A 15421-nucleotide genomic window follows, 5' to 3' on the forward strand; every position below is an offset into this window, starting at 1 on the left:
AATAAAGATAAACAAGAAAATTCGGATTCAGTTGTTGATAAGCTTATATGCTTCTGTCTGTTAGACCTCCATCCTACTAAAGCGTTTCCCAATAATACAACCAATCCTGAAGTGGATTTCCTGGTTACAGTATCAGATGCAAAACTAGCATCTGCAAATGCTTTTAGTTCCAATTCCTTTGTTGGCTCTAGATATAGAGAATAATGTATAGTGTGCTTCAAATATCTTAAAACTCTTTTCGCACCTTGCCAACATCTGGTTGTAGGATTCTCACAATATCTAGCTAAATGATTAACTGTAAATGCTATGTCAGGTCTTGACCAGTTACATAAATACATCAAGCTGCCTATTAATGATTGATATATCTTTTTATCAAAGACATTGCTGTTATCTGCTGAACTCTCAAAACCTTGAACCATAGGTGTTTTTACTGGTTTACAGTTTTCCATATTATAACGTTTCAGCAAACCATTAATTTTCTTAGCTTGAGACAGTTTAAATCCTTTACTAGTCCTGACAATATCCAGCCCTAGATAATGACTAATAGCTCCTAGATCTTTTACTCTAAATTTTCTTTTTAACCCTGAAATTATTCTTTCAGTTTCTGTTTCATCTTTTGCTATAATAGCAATATCATCAGTGAATAATAATAACAATGATAATTCACTATTTTGCTGTTTTATAAATAAACAAGGATCTGCAATACTAGCTTTAAATCCCAAACTATTTAACTCTTTTACTAAACATCTATTCCACTCATAACCTGACTGTTTTAAACCATACAAATTCTTATTCAGTTTCCAACAGTACCCTACCTTACTTTCTATTCCTGATGGAACTTTCATATATATATCATGGTTTAATGATGCATGCAAATAAGCAGTTTCAATATCTACATGTTTTATACTATAATTCTTATTTGCTGCCCAAACTAAAGCAGCCCTAAGAGTGGAAGCTCTTAACGTTGGGGAAAATACTTCATCATAATCACTATTATTCTGAGCAACTAATCCTTGAGCAACTAATCTTGCTTTATGTATTACCTCTCCTGTAACACTTTCTTTCAGTTTAAAAACGCATTTACATCCAATTAACTTTTCTGTTTTAGGTATTTTAACCTCTTGATAAACATTAAGATCTTGCAAAGACTTTATTTCTTTATCCATAGCTACTTTCCAATTCTTTCTTTCATTCTCAGGATACATTTTTATTTCTTCAACATTAGAAGGTTCAATGTCTATTTGACAAATTAAACCTGCCTCGAAACGATCAGGCTGTCGTCTTTCCCTGTTAGACCTTCTGAGAATTATTGGACTTATAGGTACATTTACATTATTATCTTCTTCCTCTCCTGTCTCCACTATCAGTGGTTCTTGTTTGATCTCTCTAGCAGGTTCCTCCTCTTCTTTATCACTTTCATTTGAGGAGTTAGTTAAATCTTGTTGAGGAATATATACAATATCTTCTACCCTTTCCCAGCCTGACTGTTCTTGAAAAACAGCGCTAGAACTACAATAAATGTTTTTAGTACCTTTCTCCCAGAACCGATAAGACTTATGGTTTAACTCATAGCCAACAAAAAATAATTGTTTAGCTCTATGTTCTCCTTTATTTCTTATTGAACTTGGAATATGTACCCAAGCAGGTGTCCCAAATGTGTGAATATAACTAAGATTTGGTTTTCTCTTATACCATAAGGTATAAGGAATTTTACCTGTAGCTGAACTAACCACATTGTTTAAAATATGATTAGCACATTTTGCTGCTTCTCCCCATAAGCTATCAGGTAAACCAGAATCTTCAATCATAGATCTAATCATAGCTTGCAATGTTTGGCCCCTCCGTTCAACAAATGCATCATGCTGAGGTCTATAAGGAGCTGTACGTCTATGCTCTATTCCCTCTGAAACTAACAGCTCATTGAACTGTTTATTAACAAACTCAGTTCCATTGTCTGTTATTATGGTTTTTACATTTAACTGAGTTTTCCTTTGTACAAACTTGAGCCAATTAGATATTGTTTGTATAGTTTCAGTTTTTGACGTAAGAAGATAACAGAACCCATATCTGCTATAATGGTCTAGAATATTTAATATGTAGCAAGCACCCCCTAAACTGGGTTTCATAGGACCTATCAAATCCATAAATACCAGTTCTAATGGAGTTGTAGTTTTAAATCCATCTAACCTATTAGCTGGTGCTGCCCTGTTCTTTTCTCTACCACATACGTTACACTGCAGATATTTCTTACAAGCCTTTAACTTAAACCCATTAGACAAAGCTACAGTTCTTTTTAGTGTATTAAAATTCACATGACCCAATCTTCTATGTAATAAATGAATACATTCATCATGTGGTTTTTGATTTGTACAAGTAGTAGCCATTATAATAGGATCATTGCTAATTACAAACAAACCATCTTTCATATTAGCTATTAAGTTCACTTCATTCTTTTGAATAAGACATTCCTCCCCTTGGAAAGTAACTTTAAAACCTGCTTCCAATAATGCCTTAACTGATAATAGATTATAATCACATCTGGGAACATATAGCATTTCCAAATTTTGTTTTAAAAATGAACAGTAAACCTTACCCTCTCCAGAGACCTTGACTCTCCAGCCATTAGCCATAGAAATATATTTTTTACTAGACCTTATATTCTCAAAATCCCTTTTTATTTTTGAAATACAGTGTGTAGCTCCACTATCTACCACCCACCAATTGTGGTTATTAGTAGTTCTATTAGCTACAGCTACATTAATCAGCTTTTTATTCTTTCTATGGCTTTCCTTTCTCTGACAATTACTATTCTGACAAAACTTAGCAATATGTCCCTTTAACCCACAATTAAAGCATTTCCTTAAAATATAAGCAGATTCAGTCTTCTTTATTTCTTGTTGCAATGGCTCTCTCAACTGTTTTCTCTCCATATGACATCTTGATTCTTCCAACAACCTTCCAGTTATTGAAGAAACAGTTAGGTCTTCTTTGGACAAAACCTCCAAAGACGATACAAAGGCATCGTAGCTCTCATCCAATGATGATAAAATGATGTAAACCTGGTGAAGCTCTGAGAAAATAAGTTCTTTTTCTTGCAGTTCCAACAAAGTTGCTTTTATAAAGTTAAGGTGAGCTAACATATCGCCATTCTTTTCCAGTCTAGCTCTAAATAGCTTTCTGGTAAGATTTATATGAGCACCAACACTGTCCCGAACAAAAATCTTTTTCAACTTAGCCCAACATTTAGCAGCAGATTCTTCTCCACGCACATGGACTAGCTGTTGGTCTCCTAATGTTAGCCCAATAATAGATAAAGCCTTATCATTGTCTTTATTGAAGTCTACAATCTTCTTGTTATCTTCTTCATTAGTTGGATCCCAGGCAGTTACATCAGGAGGATTATGGACTATTTTCCAAAGACCTTGATTTTGTAATAGCAAACTACATTGTGTAGACCAGGATACGTAGTTTGACCCATTAAGCCGGGTAATGCAGAATGGATTGAATAGTCCTTGTGCCATTGTCTGAATTTGAAAACTCAGTTAGGAAATATAAATACAATACTGTGCCTGTCCTCAGCACCACACTGGATCTGGGCCCATAACCATTGTTAGAATATGTTGTTGAAAAAAAAAATGGTTTGTTTAACAGAGTATTATTAATACACAGTGGAAGTTGTACTGGGACTTTTAGGCAAACAGTAATGCACTAACACGAGTTTTATAACTTATTTTTACTCAGACAACAAAAAGGAACACAGTAAGGAATAGTCCAAGTATCAATCCAGTATCATGCACATAAAAGTCAGTCCATAAAAAACATAGTATCAAAATACAAAAGCTGCTTACCAATATCAAAAACAATATACACTGTAGCAAGCAGTTGATTCTTGAGAGAATAAATATCAAGTTAGCAAACAAGAGAACAAGAGGTATCCAAACACTAACATCAAACACATATACAAGAGCAACTACGTGTAACATCTAACTCTCTTTTATGTGGAATAATTACAGCCACACCCTTAGGCCGTTTAACTCCTTAAAGGTGCTTTTACTCCATTATATAATATTGTCACCCAAATCAAGTTTAATCTCTAACACCTAACATGTCATTCCAAGTCTACCAATGGTGGGCTCATCCCCACTCTAACGGAGCACAATATCTTTACCCTCTGCTTGGGATTGCTTTCTACTAAAAGACACATCTTTGATGATGTTATTTTGCATATGAGGACCACCCACAACGTTCACATGAAATAAGAATGATCTATATTAGGCAAAATTTACCAAATTTAGTTTTCGTGGCTGCAGAGGCACATGGAAGTCACTTTTCAGACGTGTCAAACACAAGGCCCGGGGGCCGGATGCGGCCCGCGAAGTGGTTTCATGTGGCCCGCGAAGCCGTCCTGGAAACAGTGAGGGAACAGCCCCCGCTGCCTTGGCCCTGGCCCAGAGACCCTCCTTCTGCCAGAGACCCTCAGATCTGTCCCACTCCTACCCAGGCCCCCATAGGCACCCTTGATGTGAACGATGTAGAGCTGGCCATGCCCACCCAGTAGGCCATATGCACTCTAGCCACGCCCACCCAGTAGGCCATGCCCACCCTGGCCACACCCATTCGGCCCCCTGAGGGCAACTGCAATGCTGATGTGGCCCTCAATGAAATTGAGTTTGACGCCCCTGAATTAAATGATGGAAGAAGTGCTTGAGACCGGAATAGACTTTTCCCTTGATGGGCTGGTTTGAATGTGTCTTTCAAGAGGTTTTGGTAAAGAGACATTCTTTGTCTCTTTAATGGGCTGAAAGTCCATTAAATTGAAAAAAAACCCAACAGCAAGTAAATTAATTTGTTAAGAATCACGTAAATAAAGAATGAATCAATATTTCTTATCCATAGTCTGTAAGAGATCAGGGGGGATAGTTATTCATGTAGGCAAAATTGACGTCTTAAAAAGTGTGAAGAGCATTCCCATACAAGTCAGTGTTTTGTGTTGTATCGTGTGTTGTTGTTGATCATTTCAAAATCTCAGTTAATACCACCATAAACAACCTCATTAAACCTGGCTTAACCTAATTCTTCAAGGGTTTCTGTAAAGTGGGTTTCTAACCATGCCTGTTTGTTCTGCATGTGTTTTTAGAGTGGTTTAACTCCATTGCATGTTGCGGCACATTACGATAATCAGAAAGTGGCACTTCTCCTTTTGGACCAAGGAGCCTCTCCTCACGCCTCTGCAAAGGTACCAAAGCCATTGAGTGGGGTGAATGTGCAGCCACACGTTCTGTCTTTCCCCTTCTTTGGAGGCCCCGCTGGGCCTCCTCTAATGAGACTGTAGGATGATCCGAAGCAGGAGATGGATTAGATTAGGGATGCCCAACCTTTGCAACTTTAAGACTTGTGGGCCTCAACTCTCAGAATTCAGAATGACTGGCTGAGGAATTCTGGGAGTTGAGGTCCAGAGGTCTTATAGGCGCCAAGGTTGGGCACCCCTAGGTTAGATGGTAGAGGGACCTTTATTTTGATCATCCACACTGAGGAAGACATGGAGTTGGTAGAGGAGGATTTGACAAAGGGTTGATGTGGTGGGAAGATCATTCTTCTCCCCATGGATTGGGGACCACAAAGTTAACCCTAAGGGCCACCCAGATGAGATGGGCTTTCCTATTGTGTCTCTTTTGGACGTGTACTGGAAACCCACAATGTACTTTTCAGGCCAGGCAACTGTTATGGAACCTCTGAGCTGTGTTTGTACTGTGCTTATAGACATAATTACAAAAGCGTAAATTAAATCTGTAGTGTTGTAGTTAACCCATGGCAGCAGTACACAATCCAAATGAGCCTCCCCATTTGGCAAAATGTCCCCATTTTGCAGGTCTGAGCGGGCATCTGGAAAGCTTTGGAGCGCCAAAAGAAAGAGGACTTTATTTTGTTTAAGCTTTACACAGATTTAGATAGTTATGGTGATTGGTGGTCTCAGGAATCTATGGATTGGATGGAGGTGATTACTCTGGTATTGCTATTAGCAGAGCATGCAAGCTTTAGTCTTTGTGGTTTACCGGAATGGCAGAAGGAGACAGGGTGGGAGAGAGAGAGAGAATGTATCTCATAAGGTCAGTAGAAAAACTTAAGGTATGATTGGCACAAGAGGACATCAGAAGTCAACCTAGATAATCTAGGATTATCTACTATAGTCAGGGCTTTTTTTCTCATAGAACGCTCCGAACGGAGTTCCGGCACCTTTTTTGGATGGAACCTTGTAGGGTAGGCAAGGCAGGTTGTATGACATGTGTGAGTTCTGGCACCTTTTTCTTTTACAAAAAAAGCACTGACTATAGTAGTATATCCAGATTTCCTGTGTCTTTAGAGAGAGTCTCCATGAAGGTGTGGAATAGGAAGAGCCAGAGTTCCTTCAGGTTTCTTTCACACAGCATCAGGGAGATACCCGTTTCTAAAATACTTTGGCAACATTCACACAACATGCTTAATGTGTTAGCTTATTTATTGATTTTCCGGGTTCCATTGGCAAACTGGATTTGTATAATGCACTACTAACCCAGAAAAGTTGAAATCAGACCAAGTTAAGATATGGGTAAGGAGCCCTTTGGCTATAATCTCATTTGATTAAGTGTGTTGTATGAATGGTAGCACTGATTCTTGAACTTCAGGGCTACCCTGCTTTTCTTTCTTCCTGCACGAGGGCAAATGCATAACTTGAATGGGCTACTTTTTTCCTATTGTTTCTTGATGTCAAAGGAAAGGAGAGAGTTAAGCAGAAAAAGTCAGGTAAGAGCCTTGCATGGTTGTTTGTCACTTTCATCAGTATCTGTGTGGCAACTTGACTGTGTGTAGATTGATTAGAGATTGGAAAGGTTGAAGGGGAAAATCCTGGCAACATGTTTGCATTCAGTGGAAACTTGGCAAATGTGGAAATGGATTTCTGCCCATGAGATAACAATCAGAATTCCAGAACGTGGATTCAAACCCAACCTCTGATGCTCTGTTTTTCAGTGCAATCCTGTACGCGCTTTCTCAGAGAGGGTCACTAAGCTTCGCACCTAGAGAAGCAGATGTAGAATTTTGATCTTAATCCGATCCAACAAGACTCTTGGAATAAATGAGACCATTAATACAAAACGTTTCATTCTTTAAATCCCTGCTAAAATTCCTGTGGTAGGCTCACTTAGGCTTTTCAGACAGGAAAAGAAACATTTCAGAAAGACCTTAATAGAACTGAATTTATGGAGGGAGTTTGAGAGATGATGGATGAATTCTTCTTCTCTCCTCCTCTGGGGACTGCTCTGCTGTGGCCCCCTTAAAAGGGAAGGTGGGGGGGCAGAAGACCCCTGATTGCCCAATGGAGTGATGTTTTGGGGGACTTGGTCATTTCCAAGATGTGCTGGACTCAAATACTCATAGGCTCCAGCTTGCTGACTCAAATCCAAATGACCATAGTGGGAAAATGTTAAATACCAGTTGTGAGTTAAGGTGAGCTGTGATAAGATGGGATGGGAGAAACCTAAAAATCAATCTTGAGGCCTGCAAACCAAGGGATGACCTATAGCACACTGCTCAGGGGTTTACGCCCAAAGCAAATTTGTAGATATCTTTGTCAAGTAATCTACAAGCCACAGGCTTCTCTCTCCGATTCCAAACTGCCATGAGAAATATAAGTTATTTTATAAATATTGTCATAAAGCTGTAAGACAAAAGCAGCCATTACTTGGTCCATCAGGGTTAGGGGTGTTAGAGTCATCCTGTTGAGCATGGTACACACTCCTCATTTTGGACCAATGGGCTTTCTCATTGCAAAAGGAGCCTTGGTGGAGCAGTGGGCTAATGCCTCCTTAAGTAACACCAGCTGCCTTCAATTAGTGCAGGTTCGAGTCCCACCAGGCTCAAGGTTGACTCAGCCTTCCATCCTTCCGAGGTAGGTAAAAAATGAGGACCCAGATTGTTGGGGGCAATAAGCTGACTTTGTAATAATGCCGCTTGGGGGTGTGTGTGTGAAAGCCCTAATAAGCAGGCATATACATAGAATGAAGGCTACTGCTAAGCTTGTAAGCCGCCCTGAGTCTTCGGAGAAGGGCGGGATATAAATGGAATTAAAATAAAATAAATAAAAAAAATAAAAAGCCTGTTTTAAGAGTTTGTTCAGAGAATAAAAACTTGCACAAAGGGGCTTCCTTAGGATTGCTTCCATCTGGTTGGTGAAACACTTAGAGGTCTGGTCCTTTTCTGAAGTAGGTCTGAGTTCCAAAGCTTTATCACTGGGGTGCAATAACAAGAAATAACACATTTTCATGGAGTCAGGATGTTGCCTTAGTTTCATAGAGCAGGCGCTTGCTTCTTTTCCCCGCCCCCCCAGCCAATGTTGCACTACAGCCCAAATCACAAAATGACAGACTGGAGAGAAAACCAGAAATTATGGGTTGGCTCCCTTGATTCCTTCACCTTTGATCCAGTGGCTGAGAAGCTGCCTGTGGGCCATTTTTGCCAAAGGCTTCCTGAAAGTCACAAAACTGAGCCGAGATCAGCTTCAAGTCATGGAAAAAGCCTTCCAAGAGCTGCTCACGCGTCAGCTAAGAGAGGACCATGTTGGCTGAGGGTTTCCTTCAATATTTCCTCTGGAATGGAAGGGTTTCTCCTGCTCCAGTTGTCTTCATCGGCTGGAGGGTGGGAAGCCTATCATTTTAGTCAAGCGTTTTCTTTTTCACTGCTCTACGAAAACAATATTGCAGAAGTGCAGCTCAACTCTAATATGTGCCAGTCTGTATCACTAACAGCCTCAGCTTTATGCCAAAATCAGGTTCTGCAAATAGGATGCAAGAATATCTGCTGGCTTTAAAATGCCATTGGTAACTTCCCTGGAGAATTTTCTCAGTTATTCATGCCTAGACTGTGCAGTGCCAGCATCTCAGCTTCTTGATCTGTCTTTCTTCCACAACCAGGTCCTAGAATCGGAAAGTCATCCAGAGTCTCTGCACAGAGATGCTTGTAGTTGAGCTGTTGTTATTCTGTTTTCTAGCGAGCTTACGCATCTCCAGAGCTAAGAGACAGGATAGGACTTACTGACTGACTATGTTTTTATTTTTAATGCAGCTACCCAAACAATTTAAAAATGAAATTGTGGACTTTTGCTTGATATTTGTTCGATCCTCTCTTGAGATGAGGAGACCCAGAGTGGGGGTAACGTGGGGGGGGGAGGGCATATTTCTGCTTTCCTAATGTTGCACTTATTAAAACTGTTCTCTTTTGCACTTTTTAAAAGTTTTATGCCCTCCCCCCCATATTTTTCTTTTTTCCCCTTTCCAGACCACCTCCCTAGTCATTTCTCCCCCTTGCAAATCCTCCTTTCCAGAGAGCAGTTAAGCTTTCCCCAAACTCTTAGCGCTGCAGAGGTGAGGGAATGTCCACCTCTGTCTGTCTTTGGACAGACTGTGATCTCCAGGGTTAGAATCTAGGGAACATCTGCCTTAGTGTCACAACTTCCCTTGGTGGAAGAGGGGGAAGAGAATGCCTCCATTGTGTCCCTGGAAATTGCCCTGTGACGTCACCATCACCCTCTGCAGGGTTCTCCTTCAACATGTTCTAACATCTCAGATGGTTCTCTTCATCTCCCAGTCCCCAGCCAGGTTGCCCTCAGAGGTCCTACAGGCTCCCTTGCTAGTTTCCTACATTAATGGAATGGCTTCCAGTCTTCAGATTATGTTTTTTACAAGAGGAGGAAAGGAAGAATGAGGTTGGGCACCGGAAGGATATTTCTGAATGAAAACTGATCCTTCTTTTCTTAGTGATGTTTTTTTAGCTGAAAGTATAAGGAATTTTCGGGCAACGTGATTGTTTTGGAAATCACCAAGAAAAGACCAGAAAATAAATATTACTTATGGGGGTGGAGAGGGAGGGAGATTGCATAATTTCCTTGAAAAAGGAAAAAGGAAAAGAAAACTTTTTTTCCCCGTACAAGAGAAAGTATGTAGTTAAAAGTTTAGAAATCCTCACCGGCAAATGCCAGTAATAGCTCCTCTCTGTTTTAATGAAAGAGCCCATAACCAAAGATGTTTGCCTTGACAGAATGGTTACACTCCGCTGCACATCGCTGCCAAGAAGAACCAGATGGACATAGCAACCACCTTACTGGAATACGGTGCTGATGCGAATGCTGTGACCAGACAAGGCATTGCTCCTGTGCATCTGGCTTCCCAAGAGGGTCACATGGACATGGTCTCCTTGCTTCTCAGCAGAAACGCCAATGTGAATCTCAGCAACAAGGTATGTGGGCTGTGGAGAGATTCCGTACTCTCCAATGGCCTGGGCCAGGGGTAGGCAACCTTGGCTCTTTTATGACTCATGGACTTCAACTCCCAGAATTCCTCAGTCAGTCCATGAGTCATAAAAGAGCCGAGGTTGCCTACCCCTGGCCTGGGCTGTATTGTGCTGCTGCTGTTGTTCATAATAACTCCATAGTCCACAGGGAATCTTGTTCCGTGACCATGAGTTTTGCATGACATCCAATCTCTGCCCTATACAAGGATGTGGAATAGCTTGCAAGCCAGATTTAATGGCGTGAATGCTGGCAGGAGAGGATCATGACAACCTGTGATCCAGGACAAATATAACCCTGCCTGGCATAGAAGAGTCATGTGAATCCTGAATGTTGAACTTTGCAAGGGATATAAAAAGGTTTAATAAGCTGCTATCAGATTCTCTTAGTTCTTTCTCTCTCTCCTGATAGAGGTAGATAGATAGATAGATAGATAGATAGATAGATAGATAGATAGATAGATAGATAGATAGATAGATAGATAGACAGACAGACAGACAGACAGACAGACAGACAGACAGACAGACAGACAGACAAGAAAGAGACACTAATGCTTACTTCTCTTACACCTCTCTTTATTTTTATGACCTGTGTCCAATGGTCCTGCTTCTGAATCATAGGACTGAATTACAGGGATATTGTAGTTAACTCCATATTACATCTGTTGCAAGTTCAGTATAGAACCACAGACCATCATCACATGGAGTTGACTAAATGCAAATTAACCAGTTAATCTTCACTGAATTAATACAATTAATACAAAACGTGCATAAGATGAAGTGAGAAAATTCCTTTTGCGGCCTGTTGCCTTGGACATCAAACAGTTGGCCCCCAAAAACACAGCCAAAAGAAGCCACCATAGCCAAATCATGTGGGCCACCTGATCTGACAGCAGGAACATTTCTTCTGTTCTGAGGCTTGTAGAAGACCACGTGCGATGGAACAAAACTGATTGTGGTTGATAAAATGTTGCTCGGGCCAGGCGTTCAATGGGCCTGTGGTATCGTTCTTAAAAAGGCGCAGTTGCTGCTTTGAGCACCTTTGAGATCTTACAAATAGTCTTTTTCCATTGTAGGAAAATGCAGCATCGCAAGGAACCTCACTGCATCTTTTTGATTAGTTTTCTACATGCCAAATTAATGTTCAGGATGAATAAACCTTGGGGAAAGGGCTCCTGGAGTAGTTGCGCTGCACCAGCGAGATAGTATCACACAGTTTATTTTACCCCAACACAAACAATAGTACTCTCTTTATGAAGCATGGCAACTGACTTGCTCCTGCATCACCTATTCCTTTTTTCAATCTTTAGTCGTGTAATTGGACATAACGTGGTTGAAATGGGTGCTGAGCACCACACGTGCATTTTCTGCTGACCTCTTGTTAAGCTCAGGAGGAGAGGCCCGGCCTTGCCGGGCATTAAACTCAGGCCCTGATGCTTCCGAGCACATCCTCCTGCCCAAAACTGATTTGCTGCCTGTGATTTGCAGAGTGGCCTGACTCCACTGCACTTGGCAGCCCAGGAAGACAGAATCAACGTTGCAGAGGTGCTGGTCAACCAAGGAGCTGTGGTGGATGCACCCACTAAGGTAGGATTTGTGGAAAGATCCTATTGAAACAATCCCAGAAGAGGCCAATTGACGTGGGTAAAAACCAGCTCCCCCCACCCCAACCCCCCAGCCCTTTCTGACTTGGGAATTATTTCTTGTGCCAAAGGCACAGATGGATGGGATCCTGGATGCAGCTGATCAGATCTCCGCCGGTGCCTGGACTCCTTTCTGGGCCTTTCTGTTGTGTGTCTGATCTCATCGGTCTGCAGCTGGATGGTCCTTCTCATTTCCACCATAACGCCTGTCCCAAGGCCCCATATACTCTGCCTCCCTCAACCCCAGACTCACTTCTGCTTTGGAATTGATTGACCTGTTTATAGCTGTGAGGCATATGATATTGTTCGTGCCTTGGACAAAAAAAAATCAGCCACAGGAGGTTCAGACTACAACTTCCAAAATCATAATAGTCGTTCCCTGGGCTGGCTGAGGCACATAAGAGGTGCAGCCCTAAATCTTTGGAAGGTTGAAGGAGTTGAAAGGCAGCAACAGATTTTTGCCTGTTTTTTTTCTTCCAAGATGCTTGTTGACTCCTGGCCAAAAAATGTGGATGCAACAAAGGCAGGCGGAGGGACTTCCCAAATTGGGAGGAGTGGATCTTTGTAAGAGTAGATAATTTTTTTTCCCTTTTGATCAGGTGAAATAAGATGCTTGCCTTCATTTCTCTCAATCCTAAAAAAACAATAACAGTCACAACAACAACAACAACAACAAAACCAAAACCAGACTCATTTTGGACAGGAGGCCCAACTGCATAGCTCAGTGATGGCGAACCTTTTCGAGACCGAGTGCCCAAACTGCAACCCAAAACCCACTTGTGTATCATCGGGAGCCGGGTGGGCGTGGCCCTTTGGGTGGGCGTGGCCCTTTGGGTGGGCGTGGCTGCGGTGGTAATGGCAGACAGGGTGGGGCTAAAAAGTTCAATCAATCGATTCCAACTTTGCGAGAACTTTGTTTTTCCCGTGAGAAGTTGAAATTATTGATTGAACCTTTTTTTTTTTGCACACGGCGGCGGAGGCCTAAAGCGAAAAGGTTTTATAAAACCCAGCAGAAGTCCTAGGACTGGGGCGACGGCGCACGTGCCCACCGAGAGGGCTTTGAATACCGCCTTTGGCACCCGTGCCATAGGTTCGCCGCCACGGCCATAGCTGGATGAAGGCAAGCTGTGTGGTCTCACTGCCCTCCTGCTCAGAGAAGGACCAAGGATCTGTTGTGGGCATAATAACAGACAGCCCAGGCGGATATTCTGATGAAAGGGTTCTCAGGCTCTTTATTTTGGAAGTGGAAAAAAGTCTGCTGCAGTAATAATTACCTGCCCTTGTCCTCTTATCAAAGGTCAGGAAGCTGATTACCCTGCCATAAAAGGTGGTGCTGTTTACGGTAGCCTCCTGCGGTAGCAAAATAGCAAAATCCACGGAGGGAAAAACAGGCAGACGGAGGAGAAATCTCACACTTAAACACATCGCATTGAGGCACAAATAAATTAGGAAATCAGTTGGGAACTGGATCTGTTTCAAGTCAGAGGAGGAGGAGGTGGTGGTACTTGCAGTCTCTTGTTCTACTACTGCCTCTTTCCAGCACATTCATTGTCTCCAGTGAATCATTTTTTAAAAGCATTTCCTGACCCCCATTAAATTGCACTGGCAATTTAATTAGAAGCCTAGATGGGGGGACCCTGTTAGCTTGCTTAGCAAAATAGTCCTAAAGGAAGGACAGGAGGTAGCATATCTCAAACTGTTTGGGTCTGAAATGCTGTCTCAAAAATGGGGACATTGCTGCAATATTTAGGGCTATTTTCATTGGATTCTTTTGAATTATTTACCTGGCACAGAGAATAACTATCAAGGTTTGCTGAGGGGGCCTGACAGTCCACTACAAGAAGCAGGACTTTGATTCAGGCCAGATCAGAATGAAAAGGTGTACTCAAAATTGGGTCTCCATACCTGGAATTCACCTGTAAGAAGCCATTCATGTAACTGTTACTGTAATTGTATCGCTAGTGGCATCACATATGCTTTGTCCTCCCCTGAACAATCCAGAAATTAAATTATGTACAGTTAAACAGAACTGTGCTCAAGAGCTGTGTTTGCACATCATATCTTTACTATTGGTTTTATTTGCAGGACATGTTAAATTTGTCTAGCATTAGAGTTAGATTAAGTTCTTGTGAGATAAGTTCAACCTGTTTGGTTAGCTTACAATTCATTGCTTTTTGAACCCACCAGCTGGCGAATTCAATAACCAAGTCAAGTGTAATTTCATTTATTATGTTTCCTTGTTTAGATGAAAGAAAGGAAATTATAATAAATGGAAGATTAATTCATTTTGTTGTTTCTATTAGGGCTTATATGTTCCATCAATCAGTCCCATAACGGAAAGAGTAGAGAGCCTAAGTTAATGGCCTAAATCAGGGGTCAGCAACCTGAAACAGTGAAAGAGCCACTCGGAACCGGTTCCCTCACAAAAGGAAAAACTGGGAGCCGCAAAAAATGTGTGCACATGCGCGTACATGCACGCATGTGCAGAATGGTTTGACTGAAGAGTGGAGCCAAGGCGAGATATGCACCTACCCTGCATATTTGAATTGATTGGTTGAACTTTTTTAGTCCTACCTTTTTTTTTTGGACTACACATAGCAGAAGACTGGGAGCCACAGGAGACAGCTGAAAGAGCCGCATGCGGCTCTGGAGCCGCGGGTTGCAGACCTGTGGCCTAAATAGTCACATTTTGACTGAATTAAGCTGAAATAATATCAGGACAGGGCAGTTAACTCTGTTTTATGCGCTTCTGATGTTGTTGTGATTCAGCCTGTCAGCCTGTGGGGTCGGCAGTTGGGTCGGACGACTCAGAGGAGGAGGGGGGTGTTGAAGAGCTTGCTGATGATGGCTTTGAGGCTCCGCAGAGCCCTCAGCCAGGCCCCTCCCACCTGGTCACGACGGAGACCCAGCTGTGTGAGCCTGACAGCGTGGATGAAGATGACCCACAGCTGGCCCTGTTCAAGGACGCCCGACGCAGGAGGCAGTCAATCAGGAGTAAACAGAGGAAGGCAATGGGGCACCTGAGAAGGAGGCAGAGAGAGGCCACGCCCTGAACTGTATTTAAGGGGAATGTTTGGGAGGGCTGGTTTGCTGAAGGCAACCGCTTGGACAGTTCCTGTTTCATAGCTTCTGTTTCATGGTTGGTGTCTGTTTTATGTTAATAAATTTGGCAGGCTTTATTCCAGCCTCTTGCTGTTTGTAAAGGGGTTGTCCCTGCCTTTTCTGCAGGGCCGGTAGCAGGCTGGTACAGAACAGATGTTCCCCAGATTTTCTGTGCAATCTAAAAGGCTATTTGTTGTTAAACAAGAAAAGATAGAGCAGGATCCAAGCTTCCTAAAGGACTGTGGGCCACATTTTGCTTAAATCTTCTGGGTGGTGTTGCAATACCTCAAATTCTGGGCTGATTCTCAAACCATGTTCCAAGAGCTGGGATGATGATGCAACAGGGTTTAGTACATAAA

At 42.0% G+C, this 15421-nt stretch overlaps 1 protein-coding gene across 1 annotated transcript in view; it reads left to right on the plus strand.

The window, feature by feature from the left end:
• The window catches only part of ANK3 (ankyrin 3), a 190115-nt gene that overhangs the window by 98877 nt on the left and 75817 nt on the right, over positions 1 to 15421 (plus strand). The window contains exons 16-18 of the mRNA XM_081329703.1: positions 5138 to 5236; positions 10069 to 10266; positions 11806 to 11904. Of these exons, the coding sequence (XP_081185829.1) occupies positions 5138 to 5236; positions 10069 to 10266; positions 11806 to 11904 (396 nt within the window). The remainder of the gene's footprint in view (positions 1 to 5137; positions 5237 to 10068; positions 10267 to 11805; positions 11905 to 15421) is intronic.

This window comes from Vipera berus (genome assembly GCF_964194415.1).
Source record: "Vipera berus genome assembly, chromosome: 5".
NCBI lineage: Eukaryota > Metazoa > Chordata > Lepidosauria > Squamata > Viperidae > Vipera > Vipera berus.